Source organism: Cryptomeria japonica, chromosome 4 (genome assembly GCF_030272615.1).
Source record: "Cryptomeria japonica chromosome 4, Sugi_1.0, whole genome shotgun sequence".
Classification (NCBI taxonomy): Eukaryota; Viridiplantae; Streptophyta; class Pinopsida; order Cupressales; family Cupressaceae; genus Cryptomeria; species Cryptomeria japonica.
This window is the reverse complement of record NC_081408.1, coordinates 535554221-535573169: the sequence shown is the minus strand read 5'-3', so window position 1 is coordinate 535573169 and position 18949 is coordinate 535554221. Positions and strand designations below refer to the sequence as shown.

General features: G+C 38.9%; 1 protein-coding gene across 1 annotated transcript in view; it reads right to left on the bottom strand.

The window, feature by feature from the left end:
- Positions 1–909: 909 nt before the first annotated feature.
- Positions 910–18949, bottom strand: part of LOC131044120 (uncharacterized) — a 99158-nt gene continuing 81118 nt past the window's right edge. Inside the window, exon 7 of the mRNA XM_057977374.2 lies at positions 910–1596. Coding sequence (XP_057833357.1) covers positions 1399–1596 — 198 coding nt within the window. The 3' untranslated portion in view covers positions 910–1398. The remainder of the gene's footprint in view (positions 1597–18949) is intronic.

Below are 18949 nucleotides of genomic sequence, written 5' to 3'. Positions count from 1 at the left end.
TCAATTCCCCATAGGATCATCTTAAGTGGAATTCTAAGTTGTGACTCTTGCTCTTCCATAGTTGGCAAATGTGTTTGCTCATAAGGATCTTGTATTGTCTACTCTTCCATAGTTGGCAAATGTGTTTGCTCATAAGGATCTTGTATTGTCTACTGTTGATACTCATGATCAAGATATTTGTAATCAATATTCAATTCAAAAAGTACTTTTTTAAATTTTAATCTTAGTTGAAATTCTTTGTACAAGATCAATGTTGAATTTCATAGACCGAATATTGCATATAATGGCTATCAAGCTGTGTAGACCAGCCTAAAAATGTGGACTTTGCATTTCATAATTCAAACACATCCCTGCAATTAAAAAGCCATCAAATCTACGACCTCAGTGACATATTAACATCGAAGTCTCCAATGAATGAAGTTTGCAAAGTGTAACTGGAAAACGAGAAGTTTCACAAAAGCTAAGCAACATAACCATGCCCTTACGCCACATAGAATTACAGCATAGATGTGAGGAGAAAAGAGCGGAAAACTTTTTAATTCCTGTCCCCTATGTATCCTTTAAAAAGGTTTACTGACTTTCAGGAATAGCAAAACAATGTTATGAATACAGAAGTAATTTATTTTAAATATATCATATACTTCAATTTATTAGTAAAATTGAATGGTTCAAGAAGAATTCATTAAAGATTAAGTTTTATCGAGTACAAATATACGCATTAGAATGAGATCGGAATTGTGTTCCAAATGAGTTTGAAAAAATACATACTGCCAATGTTCTCAAGATTGAACAGTATAACACTGTAAAATCTTTTGAATTCTCCACGTGAAAAAGAGACCAGAATCATACGTCAGACAAATTTGATAAAATAAATACTCATCAGACAGACAAGGTAGTACTGTAAAATCATGAAAAAAAAAACCAATATGGGATTTCTTAAAAAAATAAAATTTCGCCCAAGTGCGAAAGCCCCGTTTTACTATTTTTTTGGTTTGTTTTTGCATACATCACTTTTCTAATTCTCTCTCTTCTGATTATCTTTCTCTTATTGGCAAAGACATTTTTATGGTAACTCATCACAGTACACGGGATCCAAAATAATTTGACCAAGTTTGAAGTTTTCAAGGATTTCCAAATCGAGGATACCATGATTATAAATGACCAATAGAAACATCGAGTCTGTTCTATTCTTCAGATTATACGCTTTATTTAATAGATGACATCTGAAGATTATATGGACTTTAAAAAGGCGTTTATAAACAATTGGCTGTAGCCAATCTTAATATTGTTTCATTGTTCTAAGACGATTAGATCCCCAAGTGAAACGTATGCAAAGATCAAAAGGATACTGATATTTCTCGGAGGCCCTTCTGCTTTTTCTTCTATTTTTAAAGGTGACTAGTCCACCTTTTGTTGCTCACAGCTCCCATCTTCTGGATTTGAAAAGCTATCTTGCTTTTTTTTGAGATTTATGGCTGCAAGTTCTAACTCCACAAAATCCCCAGCACACATGGCAGGATAACATGGAGCAAGAGATGAATCTGCGAAGTGACCCAGTGGTTTTAATATTGCATCGGAAGCAATGTGTCCAAAAACCTGTCGAGTCAAGAGAAAAAATAGATGTTGAAAATAAGTGAGAATTCCATAGAAAACGTTCCTCACCTAAAGGGATAAAGATATATAACAAAGAGTTTTATATACAAATAAATGCAAAGATGCCATAAGAATGGAGCTACAACACAGTGGGAAAGTTGATTATCATTATACTGATGTCAAATTTCCCAAATTATTGTCAAGCTTGTATGCTTTGTCAACAGCCACAATAGCCTTTGACCAGTTTCTCCACTCTATTCGAGTTCGGTATAATAGCTTACTTATGTTGAGAAACAAAACTGAAGGGATCATAATAAAAGGTGCAGATGACCATTTTACAACTTAATCGAAAAAACAACATTTATATATATATGCATATGCAATGCAAAAAAAAATTAACATGGTATTTGCTACACGTTGAAAAAGATAAAGAGGTTACCTGTTAGTGGACTGAGAAAGAGAAATGAACTGAATAAAAGTATTGATTGGTCTAGACCAGTCAAAAGGTGTCAACTTAAATTTTGACGGACCGTGTATGAGGAATCCAGGTACAACAGGAATTGGTTATTTATTGAGGGATAGTAGCAATTCCTTTTTAGTTAAAGGGGCATGATGTCTTGGCTTAAAAACTAAAATGAAGAGGTATGGGAAGCACTCATTGCTAGCTTATCTTTAGCTTTTAAAGGGGTTTAGAGTGAGGTGGAAATCAAGAGACTTCCAAGTAATACAAGGTTTGAAAAAAAGCAAGTAATTCGAATTGGGGGATGAATGCTTATGCAGAGGGAGCTATGATTTGGGTTAAAAAGCTCAAATATGTCAAATTCCTACACTGCTTTCACGAACAACATAGAGCAGCAGATATGTTGGCTAACAAGGGTACAAATAGTCATATACTTTCTACTATTGAGAGTAATGAAAGTGGTGATTGGGAAGGCCTTAATTAAATTCTTATTGATTATAAATTGACGCTTGTGTAACATCGCTTTCCTTTTCCCGATGGTTGAGCTCTTATTATTTGGCAATGAAGGGAATCATGTATATTAATGATGATTGATAGTGTTTGATATTTGGCTTTATATCATATAAGGTTGTGTTAATATTATTTTGCTATCAGTATGCCTGCTATCATAAGAGGGTACTTCTGGTGGTCTCGTGGGTTATTTTTGTTTTTATGGTGTATAGGGTTTATGCAGTTGGCTATCAAGCACTGTTTTCCTTTTTTTTGTGGTAAAATCTTGGCATTTTCTTCCAGGCAGCAGTGGTGTTCCTTCTCCTAGAGACCCATTCAAGCATGGGTATGTATCTGACTTCAGGCTGAAGAAACAGGTCATCACAGGTTATGTGCCACTATTTTGGGGGATTTTCACAATAAGGTAGACAGGGTGATTAAGAATGTTCCGGTCCACCATTGTGTAGATGATCTTGCTTCATTTAGTCACACTGGGGATGAGGTTTCACAGAGCTGGTATCTAAGGACTCTCCTTCTACTCCTTTATGTCCAGTGGTGGTGAGTAATGAGATTACAGCAGAAGATTTCAAGGTGGTTAGCAAAGATGTAGGTATCTTAACAGATTTGTTTCAAGATCTTCACCAAGTAATCAAGCATTTAGTAGTTTCTCAACGTGGTGGGGTATTGGAGGTAACAAGCAGTTTCTCTCTTCCGTCCTTTGCCAATGATGCTCTATTTCATTCACTCAAGCAAGGAGAAATAATTGATGGTGTGCTCATCCTATGTTTGGTAAATGCTCATTTATTGTCTCCCATGGTGGAGGTGGTGCTGATTGCAGAGGATGGTGTAGCTAGTTATGCAAGTGAAGGATGGAATTCTATGAAGAGTAATGCTGCTATTCCACATTGGTGGTGTAATGTCCCCTTTTATAAATGCCTAGTTTTGCCCTAAAATTCTACTAGGGTTAGGAACATTAATTTAATCATAAGATATCTTAAATATAATTGAGGAAGCTCAACCATACGAGAGCTAGGATAAGGTGACTTGATAGGGTATCCAAGAGATCCTCTACCCTAGGCCCAAGAGTGGATATACCATCCCTCTTGTTGTCATGTGACCCATGCCATCCATATGAGGTGGTGTGCCTAGTGAAGTGTCCTATACCCGTTCCCACTTCATCTTGCCATCCATCTCTCACTCTCGATGATTGGACTTCTTGGTGTATTAACTCACCATGATTGAGGGATGAGGTGTATTCACAGTAGGGTGCCCCCAAAAACCCATCTCTTCTAAGCCCAAAAGCAGTACCCCTTGTACGCCCTTGGCCTCATGGGACCTGTTGTGACGTTTTCACACATCATGCCATTGCAAATGGAGACCCCCACTTTTCGCTTGGGGTTTTCTAGTTAGTTGTCTTAGCTTGGCATCAATTTCCTAGTCTTTAACCTTTTAGTGAGAGGTCAGTCCAAACTATCAAGGATATGATGTGTCAAAGTTGCCAAAGTTGTTAAGTAGCAAGAAATGTTGTTAAATGTTCCCAAATTGTCAAATCTTGCTAGGGTTTGATGATATGCCAGCTAGGAGAGGTAAGCATGCTTGTAGTTCTGTCAAGAACTGCAAGCATATTACTTTAAGTTCATTAATGTCAAAATCATGTTGTGAAGTCAAATCTAAGGGAGGCGAATTTTACCTAAGTGTTGGGAATCAACCTCTTGTGAACTAGAAATTTTTGCGCACCTGCATGTGCACTATGTTCCTAAGACTATTGGACCCTAGGTGCACACAAGCTTGAGTAATGAGAACTTTGAGGAGATTGAAATGACTAGTTTGATTGAATGATTGAAAATTTGGGGGAAGAGGGCAAATTTCGATTATGTAAACTTGCAACTTTGTGCACATTTGAATGCACTGTGCACCCTTGACCATGCAAGCTACCTTGCACTATGCGCCCTCACATTGGGCTTGCATTCAGACATTATATTATATGAAGCATGGAGGTTCAGGTCAAAACATAGTTGTGCAACAACATCACCATAGTACACTCCACTAAGGAGAGAAGCAAAATTAGGCTAAGTATGGAGAGAAGATTTCTTTACCACCTTGTGCAAGCACGTGTATGGTGCGCCCAAGTATCTTCAGCCCCAAGCATGCTCAAGTGATCCAAAACCTACCTTAATTGCATCCAAGACAACAAAAATAATCCAACAGATATCAAATTTAATGACAATTTTCTAAAACTTTGCTAAGTATGCACATGAGTGTATAGTGCATATGTGCATGCACTGTGCGCCCATGCTAGTGCAATCAGACATGCACAGTGCACCCACTTTGTGCAAGCACATGTATGGTGCACCCAAGTATCTTCACCCCCAAGCATGCTCAAGTGATCCAAAACCTACCTTAATTGCATCCAAGACAACCAAAATAATCCAAGGGATATCAAATTTAATGACAATGTTCTAAAACTAAGCTAAGTATGCACACGAGCACATAGTGCATATGTGCATGCATTGTGAGCCCATGCTAGTGCAATCAGACATGCACAGTGCGCCCACCTTGTGCAAGCACGTGTATGGTGCGCCCAAGTATCTTCACCCCCAAGCATGCTCAAGTGATCCAAAACCTACCTTAACTGCATCCAAGACAACAAAAATAATCCAAGCGATATCAAATTTAATGACAATGTTCTAAAACTTTGCTAAGTGTGCACATGAGCGCATAGTGCATATGTGCACGCACCGTGCGCCCATGCTAGTGCAATCAGACATGCACAGTGAACCCAGCTCAGTAACCTTTATGCAGAGACACCTGCACTATGCACCCTAACCTCAAGTTCGAAATCAGACCTTCTGAGACAAGAAGATCAGACCTAAAACTCAGACCAGATAAGGAGACATTGCAGATCAGACTTGTAAACAACCAGAAATCATGACCAAAATGTAAAATCAGACCTCAAAAATGTGAGAAATCAGATCTAGGGCATCAAAAAAATTAGACATTAGTCCTAAAACTCAAACCCTAGTTCGCTTATGTCAGAGCAGATGTTACTGATTTGCATTCTGAGTTGTGAGGGTGATGTGGTATCAACGCAAGGTGCTTTTATTTATACCCACCTTTGTAAACAATCAAGCATAGCCAACTTGAAGAAGGAAGTAAAATCAAATTATAATGTCTATAGCCGACCTCACATCATGCATTAATACGAGCTTCCCTATCAAATGCGCTCAAGACAATGCATAACTACCCCTAGCACATAATGCATACCCACATGCACAATGCACTCCCTTTGTGCACACATATCCTTCAAACCCGCTCAGCAAGGGAAAAACTATAAAAAAAAGCCCAAGATCGGCCAGATTGTGGTAAGAGCATTTTTTAGTTTGTTTTGGAGGGAAAGGAAATTATAATGCAAATCAAAATAATTAAACCCAACCAACCTAACTAATTTGGAGCAAATTAAGGGGTGAAGAATCATATAAGGTGAAGACTAATCTCATTTTTAATGCATCAACTTTCAATCCATCTGCAGTCTTTGATGCGAGTTTCTCAGGCCGAAATTCGTAAGCCAGACCTGGAGCAGATTTTAGTGTCCACCAGACCTAGGCCAATTTATAGATGAGACTTTGGGCGAATTGAAGAGGCTAAATTCCAGTCAAAGGCAGGGCTGAGAGCATTCAGATTTTGACATATTATAGTCACAATTTGAGGAGATTTCAAGTTAGCATTAACCTTTCCAGACCAAGGTTGTTCATTCCCAAAAAAATTATTGATGTAGGTTGATGTTGTTTTCAGAGGTGTGTAAGATTCGATTCATTATTACATTCCCCTTGGTATGCGCTCAGACCTGAAGGACATGAACAATCAGTCATAAAGATTGAAGTAAGCGAGGGAGCTTCACATGAAGAGAGCGTGGACTTCTTAGGAATGCATGGGTCATGATGGAGAGCATCACAGCATCAAGTCCACTCAGCTATGGGACCTACAACTACAAGCACTCATGACATGATGATGATGAGGATCTTCACTCAAGAAGGTGAATCAACAAATTCAAAGGCTATTATTGCAACATCAGGAGTTCATCAACACAAGGAAGACATTAAGGATGAAACTCATCAAGAATGGAGAAATTCAACATATGCAAGATGAGGAATCAAGATCAAGGATCAAAATCAAGGGTCAAGAGGGAGGCAAGTAGCAATAGGATGAAAGACTAAAGCAAGGATGTGGAAGTGTCAACTTAGTGCAAGATCAGGACCAAAGGGAGGTATAATCTGGCAATTCATGAAACTATGTCAATTGGACCTTGGAACTCAGACCTGCACACATAAAATTGTGAAATCAGAGCAAGAGGGATATATAAGTAGGCCTTCAACATACAAAACTCAGTAATCCAACCCAAAGATCATAACTTTGAACCTTGAAATTAAGCATGAAAATCAGATCATCAAGGCAAGGAAACCCATTAATTTCAGACTTTCACATGGCAAGATCACAAAGAAGAGCGAATCAAAGTTTCCCTAAGTCAGGCATAGGGCACATTATGCACCTACATGTGCAATATGCACTGTACAGAGTCATAGGTAAAATGCGCAAACATTGTGCAGGACATGATGGGATTTGCGCTCGGGCAGAGAAGTGATCGAGTATAAAATCAGATCAGAACAGAGAATGTGTGATCAGACTTAGATCAGCCTTTAGTTAGACCTAAGACATAGTTTGATCAGACATAAATCAGAGCTCATAGAGATGAAAATTAGTAAATATTATATCTTGTATATTTGATCCTTTCCTCGTTGTCTTGCAGGTGATGAAGGGAGAAAGTAAAAAGAGCAGGTTGCAAACAACATCTCAAGGGAGCAAAGAAAGAAGATTGCAAGATCCATATCATCAAACAAATTCAAGAGGAAGACTTCACCAGCAAGCACTAGGATACCAAGGAGGTTAGTGTCAAGGTTAAGTGATCAACAAGAACTGTATTCTGAGGGTCTCAACATCATGAAGGAATCAAAGACAAGGAGCAATATTGCAGGAGGACAATACCAAGACTTATCAATGAAGATAGAAAGATGTTTTACAATCTTGGATTTCCTCCGAGAATCATTGCTAGTACTCTAAGATGAAAGATTTCAAAACAATTCAATTTAGAATCAAACTTTATCAAGAAGTGAACTAGTTCAGGATTCCCAAACTAGAAGATGGAAATGCAAGTGTGATCAAGTCAGAAGAGTTAATCAAGGTTAGAAGATCCGCTTGATCAAGATGATGCAATTTGGGAATATGCCTTCACCCACATCACACCGAGCTTGGAGATGTTGAGTATCAAGAGATATTGCTCAACCACACACTTCCAATGATCCACAAGGAGTAAGTTGAGGTGGCATCCAGTCATCAATTTACCAATCAGAGGGTTCCAAGTCAAGATGTCTAGATACATTGAACATGATTCATCTCATGGAGGCACAAACTTTGAGATACATAACTTCATATTTCATTGGTTCACATTCAAAGATGGATGTGTCCAATTCTATGCAATTATTTCATTGGTCAAGAAAGAGTTTGTTGTGACAAACCCTAATTAAGGTTTTACTGTTAGATCTTGGCCATTGATTTGTGAGTCAATTTGAGCCTTCAAAATGTAATGAGACCTCTATATAAGGCTCAAATCTCACATTGTAAAGGTTAATAGTTCATAATTAGATAGCAAGTAGCTAGAATAGAGTAGGAGGAAAGGAGATTGTTGCCAAGGCTTGTTGTAATAATCATACTAGTTTCATTGAAGTTATGGTGGATTTTGGTGTGCTATTTCAACTTGTTGCATGGTCTCTACTTCTCATAGCTTAATTAGAGTTCATTGATCATGGTGGATTCCATGAAGATATTGTGACAAATTCCTTGGTTCATACTTTTGTAGTTTTCTAATTGTAAGCTACAGTGTAAAGTTAGCTTGAGCCTAATCATTGTGCTAAGTTCGATTGTGGATACTTGTTCAATTTGCACCAACATTGGGTATTTGAGTGATATATTTGCAATGTGAAAATCTTTCGTTCCCTTAGAGGATTGCATCAAGTTTGTGTGGTTGTTCCTAATGGCAAAGCAAACCTTAAGGCAATTTGTCTGTCTAAATAACATTCATCATCATCATTGATCTTAGGAGTAGTGTAGTCTTTCTAAACCCTTGTCTCTTTTATCTTTATTTTCCAAGCAAGTATGGTTAGAGTCCATGTTCCAGCAGAGTTCAAGCAAAACATAAGTCCCCTTATGATTCCACACTGAGTCTATCCACAGAATTTAAGTCGCACAGTTTGCATTGTAAACCTTGGAGTTGCTTTGATTGATCACTTTGTTTAGCATTCAAAATTTCTTTGTTCAAGAGAGGATAGAATACCTCAGCATTTTATTCTGTGTTCAAGGTGCATAAAAAACACATCAACAAAACCATTCGGTCACCACTATCAGGTGGTGTACCTAGATGAGTACCCCATCGTCATTCCCCTCCTTGTAACCCCTCATTGTCCCTATCATGGCTGAATATAACAATTAAGCAAGATATATAACAAATCCTAAGTAGTCATAAACATACAGCATATTATAAACAGTCATGTATATTATAAACAGCCATAAACAATAGCATATTATTAATCATCAATGTGCAGATAATATTCATCATGTTGTGCATAAAGAACTCCTACCCAAACCCACAAGTATATTCGAACTGTTGTATGTTTAATTATTAATATTCAATTTGGTTTCATTACCTGCTTAAGGTATGCTCCTAAATCTGCTTCTAATGCCTTATATATTTTATTCCCTCTTTCTTTCTGCCCTTCCTTGAAATGATCTCTCCTTTATACTTTATTGGTGGAAGAGTCACCACACTCCATAACAATTAAGCAACTTTTCATTGCTGCTTTTGAGAAGAATACATCATTCTCCAAAGTGATCTCCCTTCCATATCTACTTCAAATGAACCTTCTTCCCTTTATATCTTCCCATGTGAGGGAGAGGTCACATCTCTTCATGATGCCTGCCCCTTGGCAAGAGACACAACCTTTCAAAATTGGTACCCTTTAGAATAGCACAACCCTTCATAATTCTTGCTGAAAGAGACACAACCTTATCTACATCCCATACCTTTCTTCCTCCATTAATCCTTCCTTGATTCCCATGCTTCATTCATTTCTTCCCTCCTTATCCCTTTTCAAATGATCTCTTCCCCCTCTTATATCTCATGTTTGAGGGAGTCACAACTATTCATTACATGCCTTTTGACCATTCATTAACTTAATTATATTTTATTGTATTTTTATTATTTTATGTTTATTATTACAGGTGGTCCTTCCAATCCTAGGGTGGGTTCAAACATAATTAGTGGGGCACAATATATCAAATTTATACCTATGTGGTGTACTACAAATGGCCCAAAGGAGCTTATATTTTAGAGACATGAGAACATTCATTACCATTCCCCAAGAAAGGCAAGGAATGCAACAGGGTACCCTAAGTTACACAGAGCACAGTTGCAAAGTGGTTGTAGTGCATAAGGGTAAAAATTGAGGATTGTAGACTTCAAGAATTATATTATCAAGGTAGCAAAGAGACGCATCTCCGACCTGTTGTGACCTTTTTTCACACATCGCCCCATTGCAAATGGGGACCCTCTCTTTTCCTGCTTTCTAGGGTTTTGTTAGTGTCTTGTGAACTTTTGCTGCAGTTTCCCCAAGCCTTGTCCAGTTCAGAGCATTTTAGGCCCTGACAATTGAAAGTTAGTTTTTGCAAGTTATGTGATTCCGGAATGCGAACACCACTAGAGTGCTTAGAAAGGCCAAAGGACGAAGATCATAATTGATTTGGACGAATTTGAACATAGAAAGTTCGCTTTTTTGCTTTTTTCCTATTTTTTAGGAAGTTTCGTTTTTGGCATTTTTAGCCCAATCCCCGGTATGGCTATTTTTAGAAAGTTTTCCCTATTTTTTAGGGATGTATGATTTTTGCTTTTTCGGGATGCAAACCTAGGGTTTACACTTGCACCACTGACCAACTTCGACCGAAACTCGAAAATTCCAAGTTTTGACCTAAAAAGCTAAATCCCTAGATTTTAGGCTTTTTGCTGCTTCAAACGATCCACCTAAGCATGGATTTGAAAATTTCAAGTTAATCTGGTTATATTTGATTAAGCTGTGAAATTTTGAAATTTCTTTGAAAATTCTTCTAAGTCTGGCTAACAAGGGTTTTGAAGTATTGTTGCAAGTTCAAACTCCACCACGATGCAGGAGACCATGTGTTGAAGACTCTCCAAAGTCCGCCATGCATTGGGAGGTCATGTGGGAGCAGTCTTCAAGGTCCGCCATGCATTGGGAGGTCATGTGGGAGCACTCTCCAAAGTCTGCCCAAGCATGCCAAGTGATGGAGAAGCCAAGTCTAAAGTCCGCCAAAGGTTAGAGAGCCATGAGGAGAGGTGCTTGAAGTCCGCCCAAGGTCTTAAGTGTGGGGAGCAACCTTCAAAGTCCGCCTAGGCCATGAGGAGCCTTGTCTAAAGTCCGCCCAAGCATGCCAAGTGATGGGGAGGCTTGCCAAAAGTCCGCTCTAGGGGATGTTGCTAGAAGTCCGCCCTAGGAGGTGTCTCCAAAGTCCGCCCAAGGTGGGAGCCTTGCCTAAAGTCCGCCATAAGTTGGAGAAACCATCAAAGTCCGCCCAAGGTGGGAGCCTTGCCTAAAGTCCACTCTAGAGGATGTTGCTAGAAGTCCGCCCTAGGAGGTGTCTCCAAAGTCTGCCCAAGGTGGGAGCCATGCCTTGAGCCCTCTTCAAACTCCGCCATGTCTTAGTAGCCCTTGGTGTCCCTAGCAAAACATGTGGAAGACCTTCAAAACTCCGCCCAAGGTCTTCAAATGATGGAGAAGCCACCAAAGTCCACCCAAGAGCACCTTCCAAAGTCCGCCATACACATGGGAAGGCCCTCTAAACTCCGCCATACCTTGGAGAGGTAGGCAAAGTCCGCCAAAACTTGGAGAAGATGAAGATAAACTTCCAAAAGTCCGCCTACACATGGAAGGTCAAACAAAGTCAACATGATGTCACAAAAAAAATCCACAGAGATTTCAAAATTAAATCCAAAATGAAGAAAATATCTAAGGATTATTAAATATCTTCAAAATAAATCCAAAATGGAAAGTTTTTTTTTGGAGGAAAAGAATATTGAAAGATTATTGAGATATTAAATCAAAATAGAAAGTTTTTTTTGAAAGGGAATATTGGAGAATTGATAAATATCTTCAGACTTAAATCAAAATGGAATGTTTTTTTTTTTTTGAGATATTGTCTTAAAACTGGGAAACATGAAGTTCAAATTAGAAGTATGAGTTGGATGATTTTAAGGGTTTCTACTTGAAGATTTAAGCTTGTCTACAAATACTTCATTATCAACTTCATTATTACACCAAGAAGTTCAAAGTTACTAAGGAGAGCTTAGTAAAGTATGTCAGTTTGAAGATCATCTGGAGAAAATTCTAGATATTGCTGAAAGTTGGATAATATTTTTTGCAAAACTTTTACAGATTTTTGGAGAAAGGCAACTAGCACGAGGAAGAATTATCTAAACTTTTCTGAATTTTCTGAGTATTCTGAAGAAAATTCTAGCCTTACTTCTATCCAAGTCAGAGGTGAAATTAAAATTATGAATTTTCTGAATATTTTCCAGAATTTAATAAATGATTTTTTCGAAAATTTTGGAGGAAGAAAATCATTTTTTTTGGCTAAGTATGAAATGTTTTTTGAAAGTTTTGACACTTGGTGGTAACCACAACCAGCCTTAAGACTGAAGGTTTTTAGGTGGAAATTCGATTTTTATGGCTAAGTATGAGAATAAAAAATGGAAAATTTTCCAACACTTGGCCATTTCGCAGCCCCATTATTTTCAAAACTTTGCAAATCATTTTCTAACTTTAAAATTTCATTATTTGCTTGCAGGCCCCAGACATTATGAAATTCCAGGTAGACAAAGATGCTCCTCCAGAGTCGAGAATGACTTCAAAGTGGAAGAACATCAGCGACACCAACCTCGGACACATCAATCTGAGGGAATTTAAGAAGCGAATGTTTGGTCTGGACAACCTTGTGCCTACCACCATTGCGCGAAAGATGATGAAGAGTGGTATCATGCAGGCTGCTGGCTTCCTCCCTACCATGCAGTGCAACGAACTAGTAGTTGAATGTGCCAAACACTACAACCCCATCAATAAGGGCATTGTTGTACCTGATGGAAGAGTGTTGGCAAATGTCAGCGATGAGGCCATCAGAGAGGCCTTCAGGATCCCAGAGTACCACAACGCAGTGTATATGACAAAGGACGAAGCTGACAGTCTGTACCATGACCACCTAGAGGAATATGATGCCATAGTTAACCATTCCTTGCTAGACAAGCCGAGGAAGGGCGCCTCCAAACTCCAAAGAAAGAGCCTAGTGTGAGCATACTTCAAGGAGGACATTGGGGACATGATTGTCCTGCTCAATAGAATAATAGGAAATCCTCAGGAAGCTCCATTCGAACCCTAGATGTACTATTTCATTAATGAAATAATCAATGGAGTAAAAGTGATAGACTGGGCCTGGATGATCAGCGACAACCTAGACAGCCAGCTAAGGAACCTGGAGACGAATAGGACTTTCTTCATGAGTTCTTACTTGTTTTATTCTTTGGCCAAGACCTACAGGTACAGAGGTCTCACTTGTAGAGGAGAAGTTGGGAACAAGGAGAACCAGTTTCCAATATACGATTGCTATCCCCAACTCCACATGGAGGAGAAATTCCATTTCAAAAGGGTGAATGATACCTTCCTGATGCACATCACCCGGACACTTCAAGGTGGCTTGCACCAGAGAATCTCCAATATCCAAAATTCACTTACCTCCAAATTCAGGGATTCTCCGGACCTCCATACAAGCTTCCAACTTACCCTACCAACCGAGTGGTGTTGCTCAAGGTTGTGAAACAATTGGAGGAGTATATAGTGATTCAAAGGGATAAGCAGAAGAAGGCAGGGACGTCCTCACTTACAATTGGTAATGGGCTAGAAACATGTCCATCATCACAGGCTGCTGCAACCACTGAGAAGGAGCTGGCTTGGTATCCCTTCTATCAATACAAGGCAAGAAAAGATTTCGATCCATTCCATAGGATAAAGAAGATCGAAGGAACAACGTTTGAGCACAAACTGGATCTAGAAGACTATTGGGCTAATGCAGCCGATAGCTTCGAGATCAGGAAGAGATTCTGGTCAAGAATTCCGTTGGGTATGGTGAGAGCAACAAAAGTATTCAGAGTTGCCGATCAGGTAGAAGAAAGCCTAGAACTTCAGCAGCCAAGCTTTGAGAAGATGAAAAATGAACCCTTAGTCTTAATAGATTGGACAGAGGAAGAGAAATCAGATCTAGCAGACCTCATGAGGTCGGTGGTTGAGTATTCGAGGTGGTGGGCGTCTAAAAAGACAAAACAGTTGAAGGCCAAAGGTGTGACCTTGACTTATGAATTAATGGGAGTAGATGATACTCTGTCCGTCAATCCTTGTACCTCTGCCGGTGATGCTCAGAATCCAGAAAGTGTTGGATCTCGAAAGAGGAAGGAGTTGGTTGGAAGCTCCACAAAGGTCACAAGGAAAAGGGTTGTAGGTGAGAGAAGAGAATCCAGCGAGAGTCACTCCATCCTAAGTGTTGCTTCCATTGCACCCGATCAAAGTGCAACTGGGGAGCAAGAGATGAACATCTGTGTGATTGATGATGAAGTAAGAGTGCTTTCCCAGCTAGTTGAGGAAGTAGTGGAAAAGGTCTTCCAAAGTCCAGACAGAGAGCAAATTGAAGCACCTACAATCTTCTTGGATGGCATACCAGCAAACCCAAGAGAGGCAGATGATGAGTTTGATCGGAACACTATAGAACAATCAACCATTCCGGATTGGTTGCGAGCAAGGATAAAGGCCAAGGTTCCCAAGGAAGCCCACTCAACCGAGGAGGTCACCGCAGCATTCCTGGAGAAGGTGAATGAACCCGCTATAGCTAAACCACCCAAACCCGCCAGGAAGTTTTCCCTAATTCAGAGAGACAGTGCCAGATTCAGGACAGTCCAGATAGCGGTACCCAAAGAAGGGAAGACTAGAGACAATGTCACCACAGATGATTACAAGGTTACCACCATAGAGCTGGGTAAGCCCACCCAAGACCAAGAGATCCAATATTTTGATGACTCTTGCAACGTTCTAAAGACGAGGCTGGCTCATGAAAAGGAAAAGAGGAAGAAGGTTGAAGAAGAGAACCAACAATGGAAGAAGTATGTTCTCCATCTTACCAGCCCACTCAACCGTGAAGTCCCGGCTACTCTGCCACAGCCTCTTCAGCAAGGATCAATGAAGGACTATGATGATATGAAGGGCTCATACACTCAAGAAAAGGAATGGATTTTAGACGCTTCGATGCGTGCTGACACACTGGTAGAAAACTTAGTATCCAGGATCTAGCCTCCAATTGGGAAGAGGTGGATGAAATTCAAAATGAAATACTCCCTCATCTGAAGGTTATCCGAGGCATGTCGAAGAGAAGCTTAGTGGATGCACGCATCATACAGACAGGAGATAGGTACGACTTCGGCACATGGTACTATACTCTGGTCACTCGGATTGAGGTTCTGAAGAAATCCGGGACCAAGTGCTTTGAGACAAAGGCAAGTGTTAGAGAGATCCTGGGCAAGGTATTTCGTGTGGCGTCAGAGATCTGGAAGAAGGAAAGCCTAAGGGAGAAGCATTTACAAGCAAAGAACCTGAGAGCCAGGATTCAGGCAAGCTTCTTCAGGGATTCAGGGATGATTGACAAAGGCGATCTTTCAAAGATTGCAAACTTCCTCTCCATCGATGATAACTTCCTCACCCAAGCAGTTGAATGGGAAGGCATCCTTGCCACATGTACCGATGATGTGGACCTCGTCGACTTCCAGATTGGTGGTTTGCCAAGTGTCACCATAGAGGAGGTCAAGCTCATTGTGTCCAGATAAATTGAATCTCTAAAAGAAGAAAGTGGCCACTCACCTCAGTGAAATTAGCAGCTACGCCAGGTGTCACTCTTCCATTTGTTTGAACTGATAGTATTTCGGGAAACCCTAATTAGGGTTTAAGACTTTCAATCTTGGCCCTTGATCGCTGTTTGATCTCGGCCATTCATTCATTTTGAAAAACTATATAAGGTTGCCTCCTCTCATTTGGAGGGTGTGAGGTTTTCGATGTATTGTTGCTTAAGGTCATTTCCAGATAATATATTGCATGTGTGCTGCTTTGTAATCTCTATTATTTGAATGATTTGCATGGTTTCAATTGCCTCAACACTTAGTTAGAATTAATTTAGATTTGCTTTCATTGTTGTTAATTTGAATGAAGGATTTGATAAGTGTCAATTGATGGTGTATCTCCGCTCATACTTTTGGTAAATGGATGATTTCCATTCTACCGTGCAAAGTTAGTCTGAGCCCATCCCCTGTGCATCCCAACATCTCGATCATAAGAACAACAAATTGAAGATTGCACTGGCCTTGTGTAGTTGTCCCTAGTGTGGCGAAGCAAGGTTTGGTTTCTCGAGAGCACCCAATTGATAACGTCTCCAAAATTCGTAGGATTAGATTAGCCTTCTCAAACCCTGTCCCTTTTTCCCTTTCTTTTGAAAGCCTAAATCCTAGAAAATTCCCAAAAAAAGAAGAGCCTAAAATTGCTAAATCCATCTAAGTCCAGCAGTTCAAGATACTTGTTAAACGTAAGCCCCCCTTGAAATTTCAGCATACACTACCCAAGAAGCTATTCCACTAAAGTCGCTTGTTCGCACATATAGACCTTGGAATCAGTAGTGATTTTTCAGGAGAGGGTAGAATACCTTCAGGTATCCTATTCTAATGTTTGGTAGATGATAAAACAGACACCAACACAACCCCCATGAGATGTGTCTCAAATATTGCGACATGTTTCCTAAACTAGAGATTAGTTCACAAACATCTCAATCGCTTCTCCAAATGTCTTCATTTTCAAAAACATATATCACATGTGTCTCACCCTAAAAGTTAAAAATGAAAAATAGGCCCTAAAAGCTCTTTAAATGTGTCGGTTGTTGTTCCATTGATAGAAAACACTCAAAAGTTTGAAAGGAGCAACAAAAATTCAGAACAAGCATTTGAAGCTAGCAAGGGGGAAAGTAACATGTTTAAAAGTTTGCAGAGACTTGTAGTTGTTGACAGACTTCATGTAGGTTCTATAATGCTCATAAGTTCTCTATGTTTCCACAATTTGTCCAAGTTTGTCTTCCATCTATACTTTTCCTCCCATACCTATTTTTTCATCCTATGAGGTTTCTTTAATCTTCATTTTGCTTCCCATGAACATTGAACTTTTCAGTTTCAAATTGTTAGTATTAAAAATTCTAAAACTATTGATTATAGTCCATAGTCATAAGCTACCATGTAAATTTTTAATTTAATATTTAAATTTAAAAACTAAGTTTATAGATTAAATTTTATCTTTTTTTCTTGTTGAACTTGATTTCTATTCAAAATTTCAATATTTATTATTTATAATCACAGATTTCATTATTTATAATCACAGATTTCACATTTTTTATTTTGTATTGTAGCAAAGTACGTTATACATGTATATAGAAAAATTGGTATCTCCAAGTACCCATCTTTCCCATACTAACACCAATACTTGTCTCCTAGCAATCTTGTGTGTGTGTGTGTGTCTATATATATATATATATATATATATATATATATATATATATATATATATATATATATATATATATATATATATATATATATATGTAGAGAGAGAGAGAGAGAGAGAGAGAGAGAGAGAGAGAGAGAGAGAGAGAGAATTTTTCATACAATTTTTAAAACCACATTTGAGTTTAAGTGTTGATGAGGGCTGACACCAAGATGGTCTTAGAACATAGCCCAAACCATAGTATTAAAACTCAATGAATACCCTACTCAAGTTTCAAAATCTTGGCCAAGTAAAGAGAAAACTTGCAGCTGATTCAACATGAGTCTAAGCCAGGAACTCGTTGCGAGTTCTTGTAAAGTCCATGACTCACTCAATATTGCATTGCAAATGCAGCCCTCATGTAAAAAAACACCCAAACATAGAAAATACACAAATTTTGTCATTATAAAACCTGCTCAACTTGAATTTCATCTCTCTTTCTTCTCCTTTGAGCTCTTCTTGTGGTGATTTAAAATGATTGTAGAAGTGAAATTTATACAATTTTCAAAGTTTCAAGAATGCGTTTTGGATTTTTTTTACATTTTTAAAGATTTTTCCTTGAATGTTTCACATACATTTGAATTAATCTAGAGTTTTCACATTTAAATTTTTTATCTTTTTTTTCCAAGGCCATAGATCTGCAACTTTTTTTTCAATACTAGTTTGCTTCAATTTTTTTCCTTATTATTCAATGCCAAGGTTTGCAATTTCTATACAATGGCATCAAGAAAAAGAAGTGAAAGCATTGGCAACAAGGATGCCTCCTCGAAGCATGGCTTACCAAGACCAACTGCAATATCAGCCATTCACAACTATTGTAGGTTAAAGATGATAGGACACATTAATCGCCTCAAATACCAACTTGCATAGATTGCTAGCTGCAATGTCAAATTGTATTGGAATGTTGAGTCAAAGGTTGTGCGGGAGATGAGTGTAGTTGTAATATTCCCCTTAATTTTTTTGATTTCTCAATAGCAAAATTACAATCACACCAATCACCCGTTAGGGTTAGAATAATGAAATCCAAACAATTGAAGGGAACCCTACGCCTTTTGATCACCGAGAGCCCAGACTGGGAGGGTGAGAGCATATGGAAGTAGGGGATCGTTAGTAATAATTTGCTGAAGTGCTGAATACAATGATAGGCGGCAAGCCAGCCCCTTCCGCTTATCCAGCGGATGAATCAAGAAACTTGGCAATAAACCAGCCAAGAGAACAACACTCCCAAAAACACGAATCACTCAACCACAATGTTTCAGCGGGAGGACTGAACACACCAAACAAGCTCAACTCAACCGCTTATGCAGCGGGAGAATCATTACAATAAACATCACTCAACTACTTATGCAAGAGGAGGACCATTACAAATAGATATCACTCAACCGCTTATGCAGCGCGAAGACTGAGTAACAAATATCAAAATATAGGCGGCAAGCCAGCCTCTTCCACTTTCCAATGGGAATGCTTACAATCCAAAAATGGTTAGTAGTACTACTACTTAACCTTACAATATAGAAAATAGAGAGATTGAATAGAGAAGTAATGCTGTCCAAGCTGATAAATATTCCCAGGCAAGTGCTAACTCCCCAAAAGCCCTTCAACATGAAATTATGAAATTCTAGGA